The 22,915-nt window shown below is 36.7% G+C and overlaps 1 protein-coding gene across 4 annotated transcripts in view; it reads right to left on the bottom strand.

Annotated features, from left to right (window-relative positions):
* Nucleotides 1-22,915, bottom strand: part of OPRM1 (opioid receptor mu 1) — a 229,683-nt gene that overhangs the window by 196,530 nt on the left and 10,238 nt on the right. For 2 of the 4 annotated variants that reach the window (XM_021708755.1, XM_008050436.2), the window contains exon 1: nt 11,425-11,848. The exons of 1 other annotated variant lie outside the window; for it this stretch is intronic. In XM_021708755.1, coding sequence (XP_021564430.1) covers nt 11,425-11,714 — 290 coding nt within the window. In that variant the 5' untranslated portion in view covers nt 11,715-11,848. Of the gene's footprint in view, nt 1-11,424; nt 11,951-22,915 lie in introns of those variants that run through there. One more of the 4 variants, XM_008050435.1, reaches the window with a different exon arrangement.

The following is a 22,915-nucleotide window of genomic DNA, read 5'->3' as shown; positions in this document are numbered from 1 at the left end:
TTTTATCCTTTATGGGTTCGCTGCTAGAACTTAGATCCAATTCTCACTTAGGTTCTGGCAGCTATAGAATTTTTCAGTGGATTATACGTCACCCAAACTTCCCTTTAACTTGGCCCTCCTTGCTTTTTGTTGCTATTGTTGGTTATCTGGCTAATCTAAAAAGATTCCTGTACATGTGAGAAATTTTTCTCTGACTACAACTGATCAAATGAACAGTCGTTTAGACATGGATGGATGGGGACCCAGTGAAAAATGTAGAGTCAGCTGGGGAGGTGATTTCACGAGTCTTAATGAACAAAACCATGGACAAGAAGCCAAGGGATTACAAGCATCCTACACACACCTGGCCTGCCTTGGTGCTTGCTCCATTTTACCTGGGTAAACAGTCTGAGTTCCAAAGAATAAGTATGAACAGTTTTCAGAGAAACCTTTGAGAACTGCAGAAAACACATTTTTTTTTTTAAAGAGCAGTTTTGTATGTCGGAAGGAAAGAAAAAAGATCCAAACAATGAGCTGTTATGCTTGAAATGGCATAAAGAAAGGTTGAGTGAATGAAGCTGCCACTCACTATCGGGGTGTGTCCGGTGGGTGAAGGTGGCAGATGGGTGACATGCAGGCATAGGTGCCTTTGAGGATAGATTTTACATTTTGCCAGGAAGTTAGTATGAATTGGCAGATGACAGTTTCCTGAAATAATTGAAGATGAAAATTCCGTGAGAATGCCTAGAAAATTGCACTTACTTAAGATAACCACAAATCATATTCAGTTGAGGAAAGTTCTTCAGAAATGCTGTTTTCTACGCAATTACCCCTTAATCACTGCCTAAGGGTGGTAATGAACCTTGCTGATTGTCCAGGCTGAATAAAGAGTTGAGGGTTAGAGATGGGGCCTGGAGTGAAATAGAGACAATCCCACATGATTACTACTGCAATTCAACTTCAACATCAGATCCAGAAAAGCAATATCCTCTGTCATAACAATCTATGGGAACTGTTCTGGTTTGTGTTAACTTCATGTGTGTATGGTTATTTTTCTGATGCTGAAAAATACTGCAAGTTGGTACTAGGTTTTTTTTTTTTTGATTAGAAGACATACTTTATTTAGAAAGTAAATGAGAGAGAGAGAGAGAGAGAGAGAGAGAGAGAGAGAGAGGAGATTCACCTCCCCAAGGTAGGGAAGGGGGACAATGCCAGGAAGCATGGCGATAGCCATAGCTCAAACAGCACATGGCCAAGCCAGAGTCTAGTAAGGCAATGGTGTTGGCAATGGTCACTTTTTTTAAAAAATAAATGCTTTGTCTCCATCTAGTAAACAACATGTCATCAAATTTTCTAATGAAGGCAATGTGTTCTTACTTCATGACCACTGAAAGAATATAAATTTTATTTAGGATGGTCAGAACCAGAGTTTGGCAATGATAGTTTGTGAGCCAAGTCCAGTCCACCACTTCTTTCCATGGCTTTCCAGCTAAAAATGATTTTATATTTTTACATGGATGAATAAAAGCCAAAATAAAATATTTTGAGGCATGTGGAAATATATGAAAACTCAAACCTCAACATTCCTGTAAAGTTTGATTAGAGTTCAGTGTGTCCATTCACTTACATATTGTCTATGGCTGTATCAGCAGAGTTGACTAGTTGTGACAGACATCATCTGGTTGCAAAAATCTAAAGTATTTACCTTTTGGCCAGGTGTAATGGCTCACACCTGTGATCCCAGAACTTTGGGAGGCAGAGGCAAGAGGATTACCTGAGCTCAGGGGTTTGAAACCAGCCTGAGCAACATGGTGCGACCTCTTCTCTATGATAAATTAAAAAATTAGCCGGGCGTGGTGCTGCACGCCTGTACTTCCAACTACTTGGAAGGCTGAGGCAGAAGGATTTCCTGAGCCCAGCAGGGTGAGGCTGCAGTGGCCGTGAGCATGCCACTGTACTCCAGCCTGGGTGACAGAGTGAAACTGACTCAAAAAAAGCAAAAACAAAAATTTTTCTAACCATTTACAGATAAGACTGAACAAGGTAACCACCCTTCATCCAATGAATATGAATCTTACATACATGTAAATATAGTAAGATGAGGTGAGATTCTTACCTTAGAATTATTTAAGCCAACATTTTACTTTGGCTAATAAGAGTATTTTGTTATAAAATAGGTTTTTATGTTCCAGATGGAATTTTTAGTTTATTTGTGCACACTCACTATTCTCAGTGCGAAGTGAGCAGGCTAATTCACAGTCCTGGAGCCAATAAACTGTAGAAAGAGCCCTTTATAGTTTCTTATTAAAAACTAGAGTAAGTATTTTACATCTTAAAAATTGCTCCAAAATTTGCTAATTATAAGTATCTAGTAATTGTGATTATATAGCTATGGTGTTGTTACGATTTATTAGGTAAAGCCTTCTTTCTGCATTTCAGAACTTTATTAAAAATAAAAGCATAAGACTCAGACAACCAAAGTGAATCCTAAGTAATAATTCTGATATTCACATGTGTCTATTTCACAATCCCAATTTATTTAAACTTCTATTTTTAGAAATATAAGGGAAACAGTTTAATTTTGAGAATTTTATTTCAATATGCAAAATAAAATATGCTATGTACAGCCTTTTGCCTTGTTTTATTTTATTTTATTATGAAGGTGTATGGTACAAGTCAGGAGGATTAGGTACATATGCAATGTATGTGCAGGTAAAGTTTGGGCCTCCAACTGGTCCTCATTTTCCCTGGTTTAGGATCAGGTACCCTTTGTGTTGTTATATGCCCCCCTCCTTCCCTCTCCTGGCAGTGTCTTGCGACTGCTGATCCCTCCCTTGTGTTATTGTGGTTAATGTTCAGGTCTTATTTGTGTGAGAACATGTGGTATTTGTTTCTTCGTTTCTGTGATAGGTCGTTAAGAATGATTGTTTCCAATTCCATTCAATTTGCTGAGAAGTCCATGATTTTGTCTTTCTTTATGGTTGTGTACCAACCTCACTGCCCATTGATAGTACACTGTTTGTTTTCGAGACAGGATCTCACTCTCTTGCCTAGGCTGGAGTGCAGAGGTACAGTGATAGCTCACTGTAAATCTCAAACTCCTGGCTCCTGTGATAAGCAATATTCCCCCCCCGCCCCCTGAGTATGTATGTTTTTAATTTGTGTAATGTTTAGGTATCTGGTGACTAAGAAGTGAAACATATAGGAAACCATTTTTTTCCCCAAAATATTCTGCTGGATTATAATAAACAGCAATACAAACATATGACTTTTCATGTCATCAGTTTGCTGCCATATTTGACATGAAATATAGCTTCCTGATTTTCTTCTTTAGTTGTGTTTTAGAATATATTCTTGAGAAGAACATTGTATATACATTTGATTCTCATTATTTGAGGATTCTGTATTTGAGAACTAGCCTACTCACTAAAATCTATTATCCCCAAATAATACGCGTGGGCTTTTGCAGTCCTTTGAGGACTTGTGTAGACATGTTCAAAGCAAAGAAAATGTGAGTTACTCTATATGCAAGTTCCCAGATGAGGTAAAACAAGATAGTGCTCTGCTACCTTGTTTCAGCTCATTCTGTGAACAAGAGTGCTTTCCACAGTCTATTTATTGACACATTTTTCATATTTCTGTGTTTTGTTGTTATTATTGCTGTTATTGGTGACAACTGTTAAAAATGGCCTCAAAGCTTCAGTATTTACTAATTCATTAGTCATGGTGACTGTATAAAAAATAACTAACATGAATTAAAAAATGGACTATATTAACTTTCTTTTTACTTCTTTAAATTTTACTTTCTGTGTCTATAGTATAAGAATAATAAATTATTCCTTATTTAAAGTTTGTAGACTTTTGCATATATGAATATGTAGTTATGTATGTATATGTGTATTTGAATTCATGATTTGCTAATATCTATCTACATTACAGGCCACTTTCCATGACTTAAGTCATAAAAGCTAAATACTCATGAACAAAGCAGTGAATTGAGAAAATTGAATGAGATCTTACACCTGAACAATCTGAGATAAATTAGAATTGCTAAAAACTTACATAGTATTTTGAAGATGTATGGTTCTATTGGTCAACTTTGAATGTTGACTTTCTTTGAATGTTGAGTTTCTGACACAAAGAGATAGACATAGCTCAAACCTTCTAGGATGATCAAGTGACATTTTGTAAGACCATGAGAAAATGCACAGATTTTTCCCAACAGTAGTATATATTTTGGGTGATACTGCAAGGAAATTGGTTACAGAAGTATTCTAGGGAGGCTGCAAAGAAGAATAATAAAATTAAGCTGAAACTTGAAGAGTAAGAAGAATTTTGATAGAAAAAAGAAAGAGGAGGAAAAAGCAAAAAAAAAAGAACAGAAGAGATAAATATGATGCATATTGGAAGATAGTGAATGAATAAGGTTGGTTTAACTTATTTAAACATCAATTTAAAATCACATTAATACTTTTTGGTTACTATAAATAGTTACTGTTTTATGATTTTAAGATACCTGCTGCTATACACTGGCTGTGTTCCTCCCAAATTAATATGTTGAAACCTAATTCCCCACAAGATGGTTTTGGAGGTAAGACCTTTGAGGGGTGGTTAGGTCATGAAGGTAGGGCCCTCATGCATATTAGTGCCTTTATGAAAGAGGCTTTAGAGAGCTCTCTCCCCTTTTGCCTTGTGAGGACACAATGTATCTGATGTTTCAGCTGACTTTTAAGTCACAGGAGGCTTTATTTTCTTTACACACCAGAGACACAATGGTTCCCATCACTCAAGAAAAAGTACGTTGAACACTGCACATGACTGTTGCTCATATTCAGCAAAACTTACTGAAACCTGTCTTGAGTCCTGAAGTATGAACAAAAATGGAAGGAAAAGCTTAGCATATAAACTCTCTTGGTAGTTCTAGTAGGGGGCTACTTATTAGAATTTTTCAAAAAGAATCTTTAATAGTTAAGAAAAACCTGTATCAATGGGTCTTTAAGAGCTCTGTTTATTTTACTGTGCTAACATAGTAATCAATTATGCAATAACAGTAATGGTGTTCAACAGAGTTTGAGACAAAAACTTATGTGAAGGTGAATCATTTTGAAAAGTGGCTCACGGCCGGGCATGGTGGCTCACGCCTATGATCCCAGCACTTTGGGAAGCCAAGGTGAGAGGATTGTCTGAGCCCATGAGTTCAAGACCAGCCCTGGCAACTTGGTGAGACTTCGTCTCTACAATAAATAAATAAATAAATAAATAAATAAATAAATAAATAAATAGCCGGGTGTGATGGCACATGCCTGTAGTTCTAGCTACTTGGAAGGCTGAGGTGGAAGGATCACCTGAGCCCATCAGGTTGAGGCTGCGATGGCAGTGAGTGCGCCACTGCACTGCAGCCTGGGTGACAGAGTGACACTCCAATTCAAAATAAAATAAAATAAAACTGAAAAGTGGTTCACAATAGCAAAAACATGGGACCAACCATGCAACTCATTGAAAGAAGACTGGCTAAAAAAAATGTGGTATATATACCTAATGGGATATTATGCAGTCACAAAGAAGGGCAAAATTATGAACTTCACAGCAATTTGGATGGGCTTAGAGTCTATAATACTGAGTGATCTATCACAGAAACAAAGAACTGGTTATCACATGTTCTCACTCACAAGCGGACCTTGAACAATTATCATAATACTATAAGAAAAGGATTGGCAATAGTGGGAAACTGCCAGGGGAAGAAAGTGGGATTGGCAGTAGTGGGAACCTGCTGGGGGATGAGGAGCATACCTCGTCAACAAGGGTATCTGCATAATGAACATTTTTATGCCTAACCCTGAATTGTACCCCACATCTTTGAAATAAAAAATTTATTAAAAAATTAAAATAAAAAGAAACACACAGATAACAGAAAACAAACAAAACAAACAAAAAGTGGTTGCAGGGACAGGTGTGGGGTACTAGAAGAGTGGAACAGGGAAGCAAAAACACCAAAGCAAGGCATATTCCTGAGATGGTCACAATGTGGCAGGACCTTCTAACGTGCCTTACAGTTGGTGCCCCAGAATTGTGCAGCAGAGGAGAATGGAGACCAAGGGAAGCATTAGAATCCAGATTTCCATTTTCCTGTTCAGGGGTTTTTGCATGGGGTGGTAACTTCCCTGGACTTTAAGTCCAGGTAGTTTCTGTGTGAGTGCTGGGCTGATTCCTGCTAAGGTGAAGGGTTAACTCGGTTATATGTGGGCGAAGCCGACTGCCATAGCAATGGCTGAGATAGAAGGTGAGATGAAAATCATAAGGCAGGACAGAAGATGGGTCTGAAACAATATGAAAACTGTTGTTTCCAGATGATGCCTGAAGGAGCCCTAGGAATTCCATGGAGGTCCCTTACAGACAACATTGGGGGCAGGATGGGGGTGCAAGTTGAACCACGCTCTTGGGCGCCAACACATGATCACATCTGGACAGCTCTTCTATGACCTATTATATATGTAGGCTTCCACGTTCTTTAAATTAGTATGTACATCTAGAAACAAGTTTGAAGACTGCTATCACAGATTATTACTTAAGTTAAATATATGTTAAACTTTGTGAGGATTAAAGACTTAAAATTCTCATATTTAAAGATTTTATACATCATATAGTCTTTGTGTTTCTCACTAGTATATTTTAAAATGTCATCTCGTTTTATGTAATTTATCAAAATGAGCTTTTTTTTCTTGCTGTCTTTGAAAATTCTACTTTGACTACTATCTTAAACAGAATCCTAGAAGAAATACTATTTTCAACTTTTATGTGTAAAGGGTCCTACAGGATGTTAAAAATTTCAAAATAAATGTTGTTAGCAATTGAATAAATTTTGACATAATCAGAGACCAATTATGCTTATGTCCTCTTAGACATAAAGAAACTATGCCTTATTTAAATTTATCTCAGAAGAGCTAAAGAACAGAATGCTTTTGTTTGTTTGTTTTTAGTGTTTGTTTTGTTGAAATGTAGTTTCTACCATTTACCTGCTGGAATTAGAACAACTTGGAGCAATTAGTGAAATTACGCATATAAACTTAAATGGACGATATGTTACAAGTTATAAAATGTTATAAAAACATGTAAAAATAGTATATTTTGTTTGTAGAGACGCATCATACATATGCGGTAAAAGTTTAAAAACATGCATGTGGGTAATCACCACCAAATTCACAATAGTGGTAGTCACAGGAGAGGGAGGCCTGTGGTAGTGGAGAGAATACTTCAACTGTATCAGATGTATATATCTACCTACTTATTCACTCATCCATCCAACCATTCTCTAAGAGAAGAATTGCTATGTAATTATGCATTTTTAATGTTGAAGATATTTCATAAAATATGATTGTCCATTCTTTCATGGAGAAAGAGAGAGAAGAGTATAGGAAACTCAATGATTGATAATGCAAATGACGGACACAGCTTACAACAAGGAAAACAAAAGCAACTTGGTGCATCCATGAGACACAGAAGAAGAGTTGCTCACTATAGAGTTAACATCTATGTGGGAAATAGAAGTTAAAGTTCAAATTGTAACAGATACCAGATGCTCCTCATGACTACATGAAAGGTATGCAATGAAGTTGGGTTTTTAAAATGTAAATCATTATGTTAAGAACTGAATTTTATTTAGTTTTTTTTCCCCTTTAAATCCCTCCTTTAATTAGGATATTTTGTGGATTTTTAAAAAAGCGAACTTTATTACTATTTAAGATTTCTAAATAAGCTATTATCTTTTTAGTTTATAAAAATTACTAGTGACCATATGTGGTTACATATGCACTCAAATATATAGGTGTATATACATTGTAGATGTATATTTATATACTCACACATATGTGTGCATATACATGCATATATATTGCACATTAGATAAAACATTATTTTTCTTTAATTTCCCAGTCATTTAAATCTGAATTAAGTTTAAAAACTATGCTTCTGTTTTAATGAAACATGACTGTTCATCTTGTATTGGAACCTGAATCAAATATTTAGTATATTGAGCAAGTGTAAGCTCACAGGACTTTTTCTAAGATTTAGAAATATATTTTAGGAAATAGAAATGACAAGTCTTGCATATATTTAAGTGCTTTATTTCTGATAACTGATGATATTGAGAATTTATCGAATCAAATTAAGAAATAATCTTAAAAATGAAGGCACCATTACTTTGCATGCTTCACTGGAACTTTACTAAAAAGACAGTTTACTCAGCCCACAGTTTAGTTTAGCCTACACTCTTCAACAGTGTCTATACATACCATGTTCATAGCTATACAGACATTTTCTTGAGGAGAAAAAGACCTCATAAATTAAACACATCTGGGACTACACTAGTTTTTCAACTATAGTTAATCTTTACTTTGGTCAAATATTTTCCATGAGGAAAACATTTTTGGTGGCTATAGCTTCATGCATTATTTTGACTTTTTAAAGATCCTTGACAATAATATACTATCATTCCATTTTAAATTATTGCTACATTTTATCATCATATTTTACAAAGTCTTTGTGGTCATTTTTATATTATTAGTCTGCAAACTTTTTTTTATAACCAAAAATGTATCCAGGTGGTGGTTGCTAATAACATTTCTATCATTTATCATCTGGATTTTAAATCTTTAGCTCATATGACAATATGTTTTCCTCCCTTATGTTCCTCAGAGAAGCACTGTGCAAGAATCTCACTTAAGTTATTTAATATTGTTGTTGATGATGGTATGAGGAGAAACAAAACAGAAAAGAGTTAATTGTGGTATCTGTCTTAGCAGTTATTTTTGTTGTTGCTGTTACCATAGTCATCTGAGCCTCAGGATTTACTCAATGTACTGAAACATTCTCATAAATATTACCTTAATCTAGTCAGCAAACTGCAACTACCTGGCCATTCAGTAGAACTTGGTGAATTTTAAATAGTTGAAGGAGATGAGCATTTCTCCTTAATACTTTAATAGACATAGCATTATATACAATCTTTTAGCAGGGACAATAATATCCCTGAACTGATTATTTTGTAGTTAAAACACTATGGTCTGGAGATAGTTAAATATTCTCAGCTAAATAGACATACTTTTGTTAATCCCAGATGCTTTCCCTGCCACATCATCTGTCACTGAACTGCCTATTTTTCTATTCCATAGTCACATTCCAAGAGGGTTATCTGGCTTTGGAATTGAACACACAACCTGCCACAAGTGGGTGTTTGGAATGACCTTCAAATAGTACTGCATTTTGTCAGAACGTTAAGTACAGAGAATAAAGAACAATATCATGTTCTTGGTAAGATGCAATGTCACCATCTTTCTCCAAGTGAACGAGAGGTCAGAGGTAACGCCTTTAAAACTAACTCACCCAACCAGCAACCTCTTATATGCTGAAATGAGACCAATCTGCTTGTTTCCCAGCCAGTTGCTGCTTTATTGTTCTCTCTTTGTAGAAAAGCATGAACCAAAGGAGAGGAAAATGAGGAAGGAAAATATCAAGGAGAAGTGTATTTCAGATGGCAGGATTTCTAGATGTTTGAGTCATTTCTGTTGTATGCTTTTTTTCTTTAGGATTCCAGATATAGATTTAGGGGGCAATTTCTTATTATTATTACTGACTCAGCCCACCTTGTCAACCTAATAGTTGTATTAACTCAAATCACAATATGCCACCATAATAAACATAAAATTATATTAGGGAAGAGAGATTCAGTGGCACTGAACTAATGAACTCCCTGTTTTTGGAGAAATTATTCATATTTTCTGTGTCTCAGTTTACTCACCTGGCATAGAAAAATCACTAGAGTCCCTGATAGCTCTCTCAGCTTATGCTTCTATGGTGTTTATTTAGAATAAATGAGAAACATATTTTACTTTCACAAGATAGTTCCTTAATTATAATTTGTATTGCCATAACTGAAGAATGAGACCTAGTTTTTATTTTTAATGAGAATTCTAGTGTTGAATTACATAAAGTAAATTAAAAAAAAATAAATTCTTCCATTGATTTTCTTCCTGCAATTTTCCTTCTGTTGTTAGCCTTCCTCTCAATAGATGGTGCTCTTTTCACAGAGACAAAACTTATCTTATTCCTCATCAAAAGATCAGGAACCTCAGCTCTATTCCTCATCAATCATTAATTAAAGAAATCAGACACATGAGTAGAAAGAATTGATTACAAGTAATTTTCGGAGACTTCGTAATACAAGCATAATGGGGGAGCAATTAATACATGCTTTAAGAACTCCACTGAAACACCTGTAATATTTGCTGAATAAGTGAAGTAAACATTGTAACTAAACATGAAAATGTCATGGTCACTGCATATACATATATAACCCATGGTGGGAAGAAACACTCAAATTAGGAGCCCATTTAAAGTGTTAAAATATTGATATTCTTTACCAAAGGTGAATGTGTAGTATTTTACATGCACATATACTATTTGAACATAAACATCAACACCAGTGCAATCAACATAAATCTCAATTGATATTGAAAGCTTGCACACTCTGCCAGATAGACCTGGGTCACCTGGATAAACAATAAGAGCACCACAAACTTTTTTGAATAATCTCACTCGGTAAAGATACTTCCTTTTTGTTTAGAGCACCCATTACAACTTTACGTATCTTAGTTTCTAATGCAGAATTATGATGCTTTTGGTCACTCCTAATTGGTTCGAAATTTTGGAGACGTTGAAAAATTCAGGTCCTGCAATTCTGCTGAACCACCCAACCTGTTCTAGATGCAAATTGTGACTTAGGAAGTCTGCATCTGTCAACTGAGAAATGGACTGGACAACTGGACCTCACGTTTGTTGCAACAGAGTAACACCACCACGGACAGATGCCAGGAAAACTTCCTCTATCCAGTGTGGCCTCAGGATGGAAGAAAGAGTGAAGCAAAGACTGCTATGAAGAGGGAAGAGAAAGGGTGGGGCTGTGGTACTGTGAAGTACTCTTAAACCAGCCAGAGTAGACAGTTGCTAAGGCTCACCTCTTAAATCAACGGAGGGGACCTGGCACCTCAATTACGGAAAACTAACTAAAATTCCTCTCCCACTCTTCACAACTTACTGTTTCCATAGCTCCTGCAGGCTGACTGACTGTAGGACTTTGCTCTAAAGCCTCTATTGGCTCAGTTTAAGGGGGAGCTCGATGATACTCTTCTTTTTTTGACCAGACCTTTATGGCTTTTACCAAAGCAACTTCTCTGTTCCTGATATTTTGGATTCTTTCTTTAACAATGGAGGAAACATTCAAAAAAAAAGTAGCTTTCCGCACACAAGCAGCAGCCACTCTATCCGCGGTCGCCCCCACAGTCTCTCCCTCTGTCATCCTCCCGCCAAACACTGGGCCTTGGGGCTCAGGTGTCCTTCTGCGCCCCCCTTTTACCGCCGACTTTCCGCTCGGAGCCCCGGCGCCTTCCTTACCTGACAATCACGTACATGACCAGGAAGTTTCCGAAGAGCCCCACCACGCACACGATGGAGTAGAGGGCCATGATGGTGATGGCCGTGATCATGGAAGGACTGCCGGTCGGAGGGCATAGGCTGTCGCTCCCACCCAGCTCGGTGCGGTTTGGACCGCATGGGTCGGACAGGTTGCCATCTGAGTGGGACAAGTTGACCCAGGAGCCCGGGCTGGGTGCTGGGGAGCAACCGTAGTGCGCGAAGGGATCAGTGCAGTTGCTGGCGTTCGCGGGGACGGCGCTGCTGTCCATGGTGCTGACGGCCGGCCGGCGACCGGGATGGGAGGCACCCGAGAGCACCGGGACTTTTCGGGCTCCGCGCGCCTCAGTCACCTCCCGTCGCCGCGGCCGCAGCCCCTGCTATTCCTTACAGAGATCACCCCTGGCGGGACCAGAGAGTACCGCCAGGTAGAGGGGAGAGTCGAGCGCCTGGCGTTCTCCTCTGCTCGCGGCCCCCTCCCACCCTAATAGTACACAGAGCCTCATCCCCAAGCCCGCACCGCTGCGGGGAGGGGAGGGGGGTGCGTGCGGGATCCGGAGGCTGGAGGGGAGGGAGGAGAAGGAAGGGGTGGATTTTGCGCAAAGCGATCCAAGGAGTCGGGCTCCTCACTGGGTTCGCTTCTGTGCAAACACCATCTAAGGAGGGGCCCTCTCCGGTGCAAACACTTCCTAGAAGGGAGTTGGAGAGAAGGGTGGGGAGAGAGACAGATAGAATTAGTCTTTGGCAGCAGAGAAATAGAAGAAAGGGAGATGACATCATTCCATTTTTCCAGCTCCCCTTTCTCTTCACAATTTGACGGGAAATACATTGGGCTGGTGAAACCTCAACAATCCTGAAACCCCAATCCTCTTCCATTCCTACTGCCTATTGCTATTATTTGGGGCAAGAGGCACACAATCTTCTTTTATAGTCCTTCTTGGCCTCATTACCCTCATCTGAGAAAAGGTGTTGTTTTTCACATTTCCAACACTGCAGGCCTGTTTGAAACAAGAGGGAGCCTTTGTTTTCTGAAAAAGAAATGAGAAACAAACTTTTGTGGAGAAAACCCTTTTCCCATGTCCTCCGATTTTTCTTAGAGTAGAAGTTCTATTTGCACCTAATCTTGTCCTAGTGGGGAGGAGGCACAGCAACTGGTTTCAGAAGTCAGGGAGTTGTGACATCTTGAAAAGTCAGCTAAAGATGGTGTTGATCTACATCTCAAATCTCATAGATCTGTTTGGAATTATTTATCCCTTTTCTTTCCAGAATTCCTAGATAGACACATGCTTCTGAGAAGAAGGCTGCTAAAACCAAACAAAATTTGCATTATTTCAGTCTATTTTCTAGTGTAGAACTTCCAGGAAGAGCAACATAGATGTCTAGAATTGGAGTGGCCTAAGACAAGGTCCTTGAGGAACACTGATACATTTTAAAATGTTATGCCTCACTTCTAAGCCCACAAGTGCCTCTATTTTTAAAATAATTTTATAAATATAACGGGAGTAACATTTTTTTTTTTTGGTAAAGTTAGCACTAATTTCGAAGTAGTTCTCATTTCTGCACATGTATATATTTGTGCATATATGTATCTCTTAACAATAAAGATTGAAAAATACACAACCCCCATTGGTTATGGAAAATTAACTGCACGGAGGGAGGAGCTTGAAAGGAACATTTAATTCCAATATTATTTTTAGGCATTTGTCTTGAAAACAGATAACTCATAGGTAAACTGTATTAATCATAGGCTATTTTGCGAGTGTTCAGTATTATTTTTATCTTCTTACATTAAAGGGTATAATTTCAGCAATGACATGTTACAGAGACTTCCGAGAGACTAACAAAAATACCCTAAAACATATTCTCTATGAACTAATAAATCAATTTACTTACATTGAGCTGAGATCTGTCTGCCATTCACTCAGTTCCCCAAGGACTCCCAGAAGCCTCTGAGTTCACATCATGTGAAAGACAAATAGACACAGTGTTATAAGTCCTGGCCTTGGAGTTAAAGCCTTTCCTGAATCAGGTTTGTAAGTGTTTGGCTGTATGAGTTTGAATATGTTACTTTACCTTTCTGAGTGAATGAGTAGCTTTCCCATCAGTCAAAAAGAAAACAAAGGTTTAGTAGTACACACCTTTGTGGGATTAAATGAGATATAAAATGCAATAGTATCTGCAAATTAATGATAACTAATTACTTTATACTTCATATATTTGAAATTAACTGAGCAGTCTCATTTACAAGTTAAACAGCATCCTTAGTTGCTTTTTATAAGAAGTAATTTTGAGTTCTTTCAGTAGCCATATCTTTTGCCTACTTATGTTATAGTTTGCCTATCTGCCCTTAAAATACAATTCCAGAGCTAAAAAGAGTGGTCTAAGTTTGCCCTGACTAAGAAACTGAACAAGATGATAAACTTCCTCTTTCTACCAGTACAATGAAGGTCCCATTCACTTTTTAATTTTTATTTCTTAGTCACATTGCTCTCTTGACTTTCCTTAGGTTTACTATGGACACAATTTTCTAAGTATGATCCAAGGCAATTTAACAAACATTTATTAAAGATCTACTTGGGACCAAGTGCTATAATAGAAGCTGGGAGTTTCAAAAGATGGATACATTTGTTTTAGATCACAGAGGCTTTCTTCTTATACCTGGTGAGTCATGTTTTACATCTCTTATAGATTTACAGTTGCTTTGGAGGAATCTGAGTACAGTACTATAGATTTTTTTAATTTTTAAATTACATCTTGTTCATGATTCCAATCCACTAAGATCTTTCAGAATAGTGATTCTGCCATCTTTTGCATGTGTGTTTCCTGCTTTACATACTTTATTTACTCTCCCAGCTCTCTATACTCTACAATAAGATTCCTGAGAGAAGGCCTGCTCGCTGAGACAGTATATAGTGGACTCCTTCCCTCCCTCTCTCTGTCTCTCCTTATATATTAGATATACACATTTTAAGCATGACATTTGCTCAAAAGATGACATTAATCAAATGAATGCTTAGTGCCACAATGCGACATGCAAGACAGTCAAAGAAAATGATGGAAGCAAGGTTGAGCGAATGTCATACTACACTTTGCTACATTAATTTAATTCAACTTTGAAAAGTAATACATAAATGACATCTCTTAAAATGTGTATGCATTTTTGACACCCTGTGTATACATAAGCAGGTATGTAATATTTGAATTCAATTGATAGATTATTAGCATATGTTTTATAACATTTTCTAAAATAATCTGGGTGACTTTAAAATAACACAGCTTGAAAACAAACATATTTGCAAAACGTTAGTGAAGATAATTTTGTCTTTTTTAACTCAGCCTAATCTGTTAACCAACCAGGACTTAAATGCACAGACTTATGAACTACCCATATGACTTTTTCCCCTAAAACTGCAGTCAAAGAGTAACCCAATGTTTATTGCTTTTTCTAGAAACATTTGTCTTTTATTCTAGTATATAATAAATGTAATCACTCTTTAGAGTAGGAATTTGAACTTTCTGCTTCATATTCTCAATTGAGATTGATGTTTCCCTTTTCTACTGGACTTTCTCATGTTTCACTGAGGATAGTTATTGTTGCTCTGTTTTAGATGCAGGATCTTCTGGACATCATTGCATGCTTTCTCTTAAATTGTATTAATGTCTTTAATACATAATCTCTCATCCATTTAATATATAATTTTGGAAAATAAGACCAAATCTAATTTTTTCAAATATAACAAGACAGCCTTGAGAAAACCAGAGAAGAGCAGTTACAGAGATAAGAAATTAATGCCACTCAATATATTGAATGAAAACTCCACAAATTCCAGCTTCTGTTATTTCTTAGTTGCTCCATGGTATATTTTCCCTTTCTTCTATAATTGCTCATTTCCTATCAGAGTGGTCTGAAGTCTATTGTGAAAGCTCAAGTCTCTCATAAAAGGAGATGAACTGTAAATAAATGAGTCAATTTATTACAAACCTAATTATAATATACAACACAGATTCTAACCATGTGATCTTTAATTTTCTTGAGCCTTAATACATTATCTGTATGATATAAATATCTGCCTATTTGTTGATGTTTCTTGCTTTGCCTAGGTTTTCTATTTGAAGCAAGGATAAGTTATCTCTCAGTCTAGATTTAACATTGGGATTAAATCCATATCATGTAACATTTGTCATAAAAATATTTGTTTCAAAGAATGCATTTAGTCATAGCCTGGAGGAGTCCCAGGAAAGTGCTAAAAGTCACTTTTCTTCTTTGAATTTCAAAATCTATTGGCTTTAGTTATTCATATAATTGCCATCGTTCTACACTTTCTCTAATAGCTTCGTCCCAATTCTTTTGAAAGTGGCCGTTAATGGAACACATGATTAACAGCTATTAATGAGAAACATAGACATAAATACTATGCAGGAAACAATTAGGTGGTTTAAAACTCAGGAAAAAAAGAGACATTCGAAGACCATTTCATGTATTTTATGTTTATAGATGTTTTCTCTTATCTAACATTTAAATGTGCATAGCTAATAAGGATGCGAATACATTGTGATACAATATTATCCTTGATTGCTGGATTATTGCATAAACATCTAATAAAATGGAACGACCTTTATTTACATGGCAAAGGATAAATAACACACAGAAAATCCTTTCTCACATCAACCATCACCCAATAAACCTAAGAGAGGAGCACCATCTGGGATAGAGTGGGTAAAAACCCTGGACTTTATTTTGTATTTATTTCTTTCATTAAATTTTATTTTAGAGTAGTAAGGTACATATGAGGATTACTACATAAGTAAATTGGGTGCTGGTGAGATTTGGGAATCTGGCGGGTCCTCTCTGCTCCTGATAGTGAACCTGGTACCCAGTGTGTGATTGTGTGCCCCTTATCCATCCTCCCTTCCTCCCCTAGCAGTCTCCAGCACCTGTGGTTCCCTCCCTTGTGTTTATGTTCATGGGACCAATGATTAGGGCCTACTTATGAGTGACAACATGTGCTATTCTGTTTGTTTCTGTGGTAATTCACATAGTATGATGGTCTCTAGCTGCAATCATGTTGCTGCGAAGGCTGTAATTTTGTTCTTCTTTATGATTGCATAATATTCCACCATATATATGTACCACATTTTATTTATTTAGTCCACTTTCCGTGGGAATCTGGTTTGGAAAACTTCTGGAATTTAAATTAAAAAGCAGCTAAAAAATCCAGGCTCAACTATTTACTTCCGTATTTAAATTACTCCTGTTTCCTGATAACTGGTTATCTCTTCTGTAAAATAAAAATATGAGGATAAGCCTCAAGGAAATTTTACTGGATTATGCGGGGGCCCGCCCCGCAAGGGTCGTGAGATATCCTGAAGGAGAGACAGATAGGCGACGGACGAAGATCATATACACGGACACCTGCTTCCTGAACAGATGACAATTTAATGTTAGTTAACACAGAGCTTTTATACCATCCAGGAAGGGGCAAGCCAAAGAAAATTCTTTCACGTACATATCTTTTAAAAGTTACCATCTAGTGGTCTTAGTAGCAAATAAACCAAGATTCCCATAGGCATAGTAGCAAACAAACCAAGATTCCCATAGGCATTTAGACAACAAGTCTTATTCATAAAGCCAACAATGATACTTTCAATCCAACGTCCCAAATTACAGTCCTTGAAATGTCTCAAGAAAGTTTCTTTAAATGTATATTTCTTTATGTGTCAGGAATTTTCTCATCTTAGGCTTTTATGTTCTTCAGAGTCCCGTGATCACCTCCCTTGTCCAGATGTCCTCGTTACTTTTCTCTTATCTTGCAGTGCTTGTTTCTAAAGAGAACTCAAAAGAAGCTTTTAGTAATGTTTTCCAGGCCCTTCAAGGTTGCTTTCTGTTTTAGCTGATCTGTCATAAAAGTGTCTGATTAGTGTATTATGAGTTCAGTGAAAACCCACGCTATAAATGCTAACTTAGAGTTTTAGCTATTAAATTAAGTAAAAACCTTAACATTAACCTTTATCCTAAGTCAGTGAAAACAGTGTTATATATCACCTACATAACTCCTATACAAGTGTTAAAACTTATAATGAATTCATAATAAACTACTATAAACTTGTGCTTCTAAAAAACCTTATGTCTAAACACTAAACTACATAATTCTAAATCAAATAAGGAATGAATATACTTATATCATTTTTTACTTAAGCAATATCTAGTAACTTATAACCAAGTGAAAGAAAGCATTCTTGATGTGCTTCAGAGTTTAACCCTTGCACATGTTAGAAAAGGCCAAGCGGCATAGTGGGAAAATGGGAAAATGAACCATGACATTTCCAGGTTAGCTGTGATTCTTCGCATAAACATGCCATCTTCTTCTTCCATGATTGCACAGAATTTCTTCAGCTGTATCAACAGCAAAGACGGAAGACAGAAGGGCCTCAGCTGCCTGGACTCGCTTTGCAGCCGGGGGTCCTCAGCGCACCCGAACTTTGTCAATCAGGCGGGCCTCCAAGGCTGGCTCCCAACAGGATTATATGTATATGAAAGAATTTATCCTTTGTCTTTTGGCTTTTTATGTCTTGTTGAATGTGGCTTGGAACTTAGCAAGAAGAATTATTGGAAACATTCTGCTGGATTTAACAGTACAGAATTGACCTCAAAGGATATGATTCTTTTAAAGGTCTGGAGGTGGTGTCTGTGGGTCCAACTCAATCAACTCTGCATAATTCATCCAAGCAATTAATTTGGTTGATCCATGACCTAAATATCTTCATTAAATTTTGTATCCTCATTTTCTAGTTGAGGCTTGCTCTTCAATTTCCAGTTACAGAAGTTTGTCATTAGCCTAGTCTCCTACCACTTAGTATTTAGATAAATAGTTGCCAGATTTCTGTCTCAGTACTTCCTACACATTGAAAAGTTACTGAGGATTCAAAGAGCTTTTGTTAGCAGGGCGTGATGGTTAAAGCCTGTAATCCCAGCACTTTGGGAGGTGGAGGCAAGGGGATTGCCTGAGCTCAGGGGTTTGAGATCAGCCTGAGCAACATAGCGAGACCTTGGCTCTACAATAAATAGAAAAATTAGCTAAGTGTGGTGGTGCATGCCTGTGGTTCCAGCTACCTGGAAGGCTGATACAGAAGGATCGTGCCTGAGCCCAGCAGGTCGAGGCTGCAGTGACCGTGAGCAGCATGCCACTGCACTCCAGCTTGGGTGACAGAGTGAGACTCTGACTCAAAAAACCCCAAACAAATCAGGTTTTGTTTATGTAGGTTATCTTTATCATAGTCTATCACATAGAAATTAAAACAGAGATTTTTACATTTCTTTATCAATTTATTTTATTTTATTTTTTGAGTTGGAGTCAACATCAGTTTATTTAAAATGACATTTCTTCATCAATTTATTTAAAATAATCATAACATATTTATTACACGTAAACATATATATTTTTCTAGGAGAAAATAAACTCTATATTTTTCCAAACAAGAAAATATTTAGTGAGAAGAGTGGCATTGTTTTACATGATGCAGTTCTTTTAAATGCCTGATTTAGAAGAAAACAGTTGGATCCTTTTATCTGTTTCTGTCTTCAATCAGTAGCAATATGTTGTTTGGTTGTAGTATAGGACAGAAATATAGACTTACTCATATATGTGTTTGGAAAGGAAAAGATGATTTTAGTGGCCTTTACAATTATCTTGTGGATATTTTTCTTTGATACTAAACCCAAACTCAACAAATGCTAGTCTCTTAAAAGTGAGTTGGATTGCAAAAATTGAAACCACAGCAATGAACCTTATGTGCACTGGTACAGTTAAATCCATTGGTCTGTTTTTTATTTCCACTGGAAATTGCTACTCATGCATGATTTTGTAATTTCATGAATTAATCATTTAGGAAATATTGGTCTATCCACTGTATTATGTCATTTTCCAAATGCTGAAACATGTCATTATGTAATAACAAGAAATCACATTTGTTAATATCACCAGTGGTTTTATAGAAAATTTCTTCCAATATTGGAATGCTGTCAAGTTTTCAGTGGAGGACAGTTTTCCAATTTCCAATTTTGAGAAAGCCTGAATTTAATTGCTAGTAATAAATATTTGCAGTTTTCCTTGAGGTAATACACTCATCTTTTTTATTTTCAGGAAAATACCTGCCAAACACACAATTCTGAATAAATGTCTTATTAACAAATCTAAATGTAGTTTAAATAAAATAGTTTAAATAAAAATAATGATCCATGGAAAAAAGTGGTTAGTTCAGGTCACACAAGTGCTCTTTTGCTTTTTTGTGGGGGACAGACATCCTAGTTTGGTTTGTGACAGAAATGCTTTATGTATGTTTCCTGTTTCATCACACAGAACTTTAAAAAGATGTGTTTAAGGGCTGAGATTTGATACAATTAATAATTTTTACTTTTCCACCAACTGTATTTTAAAAGCAAAACTTCTTTTTTGGGGGTCTGTTTTGTGAATACATCTCTTTAAAGAATACAATAACTACTAGCACAGTGTGGGTTACAGTCTCATATCCTGTGAAGGTTCTAGAATTATTATTAAAATAGTTTTGACCTCATTAATCCCTTGAAAGCATTTTAGAGAGTGCAGAATCCATGGACCACACTTTCAGAAGTACTAATTTAGACCATTATAAAAATGTCCCAGTTTTCTTGCCTTTTTTCCCTACCAATCCATTCAACATTTGTATCAGTGCCATATAAACTTCCTAAAACCACTCCTTGAGCAAATCACATTTTTGCATCCTAGCTTTCAGTACTAACCAAAAAACAGAAACAGAACAAAACAACAAAGTATTAACCTGAATTCTTATCTCTATGCTAGTCTATGCTTGCCTTCCCTTGATCCTTTCTCTCCTCCTCCCCTCCCTGAACTTCATGCTCCACAAATCATAGAAAAAGATGCAGGAACAGCACTTTTCTAGCTCTTAATTCTACTTCAAACCACTGCACGTTTGCCTTTGTAAAAAGACCCTTTTAATAATTTTTAGTGTTAATATCATTGGACTATTCCATTTTCATCAAAGACTGGCGCTTTATTCATGTTTTCATCGCGATCCCAAGCCCTGCTGTCAGTCTTCTCTCTGTTTTCTTACTTCCTCCTCCTCCACAATTTAAAGTCTGGTCTTCATTTTTAAGGACATCAGGACTTTCATAATGCTAAACCTACTGGCCTTAGTCGTTATTTTATAGGAACTCTCTTCTTGGTATTCTTTATTGTCTCGCTCCTCCATGATTTTATTTCTTGATTATTCCTCCACTCTGACAATTCCTTTTTATCTTAATGATTTTTTTATCTGCCTGCATCTTAAATGTTGATGTTTTTCCGCATTCTATTAACCTTCTCAACATGCACTTCTAAAGTCATCTCAAATCATTCTTGTCTTGATTTTAACCTATATGTTCACAGACCTAATCTATGTCTCTAGTTTAGATTTTTATCTAAAGCTTCAGATCCTAATACATATGAGTTTTTCTGTTTGAATAACTCACAGACACTGGAAATGAACCTTGCCCAAAGTATTCTTTATCTTCCTAACAAAGCATAGTTCTCTTAATGGTATCACCATTCCCTGAGTTTCCCAGGGCAGAAACCTTACAGCCTTCCTTACTTCCTCAGCCCTTTTAGATAGGCAGTATAATGTAGTGGTTAGAAGCATAAATTCTAGTATATCCTTTCCTGACAGAATCCTGTTTTAATCACAGGCAAGTGGTGTGACCATGGGCCTTGCTGATGGCATGAGTTTTTCATTTATAAAATTGAGTTTCCAGTAATGCCTACTCCATTGGGCTTTTATAGATAGTAAATGAGTTTTTAATAAAGCACTTACAAGAGTCCTCAGCTCATATAAACATGTTGTAGATATTTGTTATAAAATCATAGACTGTTATCACGCCTTTCACCCTCACATTCAGTCACCATGACTGTTGATTCTACCTTTTAAATTTCCTGTCTTGGTATCACTCTTCAAGTTCATGCATTCATCACTCATATAGAGTTAAACAATAAGCGCCTAATTGATCTATCGCTCTTTCTACACATTCACCCTACACTCTGTGACCAAAGTGAGATTTCTAAAATGGAAATTAGACTATGCCATTGCAGATCATGCTTGTGGCTCCCTATAATCTACAGAATCAGGTTGAACCTCGTGACATCTAAGGTCCTTCAGGACAAACCCTTCCAGTTGCATCTCTGGATACTCTCCATGAATACTGAACAGTTTCTAGTTCTTGGTACTTGCAAAGCTCTTTCTTACCTCTCATTTTGTGCATTGTTTTTCTTTTGCACACAGAAAACATTTAATAAATATGTTGACTGGCTGTACAACACTGGTTCTGTTGACATTGTGGACTGGCGCTGATGGAATATAGCAACATTGTATTCCTTTCTGTAGCTACTGATTGCCAGGAAAATGCTATTAATTCAATGGATCAGTGGGTTCTTGACATTTGAAACAGAGTATCTCAGAACTCAATGCCCTGTTGCCAATCAATTGATCATTTTTCTTTTAAGCGTCTTTAGTTAAAACAATGATTTAAAATCATCTGAATGCTAATATGTAAATCAACATTAAGAGACAGTTTGAAATAAGATGTAAAGAAATATAAAGGGATTTAATTATATATTACAACAATTTAAATTTTTTTCTTATTACTTTTAATGTCAGATTCAAACAAACATCTATGGTAACCCTAGAATTAACTTACATGTAGATTTTTTGTGGTTAGAATTTATGTCCTTTACCTTGGATTATATACCCTAGGTGTCATCTGCATCCGTTTGGGGATTCAGAGAGCTCTACCAATATACCTTTGCCATAGCTTTGGTTTGTTCTGTGTACTCTTTCTAATAGAGGAAATGAAAGTAAAACATATAATTTAATGCTGTTTTCTACTCTGGATCCTTCCCATCTTCATAGAATGTTTCCTTTTTTCAGCAAATTGATTGTACAGTTTTGATATAGTACAAAATTCATCACCTAAACCTCTTCTCCAATCTCTCTGCTCTTTCCAGATCTTGTGGGAAAAATACCCCAGAATTTTTTTTTTTTGAGTCTGAGTCTCACTCCGTCACTCAGGCTGGAGTGCAGTGGCACATTCATGACCACCGCAGCCTTGACCTGCTGGGCTCAGACGATCCTTTCGCCTCAGTCTTCCAAGTAGCTGGAACTACAAGCGCATGCCATGCCCAGCTAATTTTTTGATTTATTGTAAAGATGAGGTCTCACCATATTGCCCAGGCTAGTCTCAAACCCCTGGACTCAGGCACTCTTTTCACCTCCACCTCTTAAAGTGCTGGGGTTACAAGTGTGAGTCACCATTCCGGCATAATTTTTTTTACTTAATTTGCTAATATTGGTTAACATTATTGATATTTTAGCTTATAATTTTACCTGTTCCCTTTTCATCTCTCTTGAAAGAGTCTGAGCAGACAGCAAGATTTTGACTGAAGCAATT

The sequence above is a fragment of the Carlito syrichta genome, unplaced genomic scaffold (genome assembly GCF_000164805.1).
Source record: "Carlito syrichta isolate Samal-C Ts95f unplaced genomic scaffold, Tarsius_syrichta-2.0.1 Scaffold146042, whole genome shotgun sequence".
NCBI lineage: Eukaryota > Metazoa > Chordata > Mammalia > Primates > Tarsiidae > Carlito > Carlito syrichta.
Note: the sequence above shows the minus strand (reverse complement) of the source record. Positions and strands in the feature narration are given on the sequence as shown.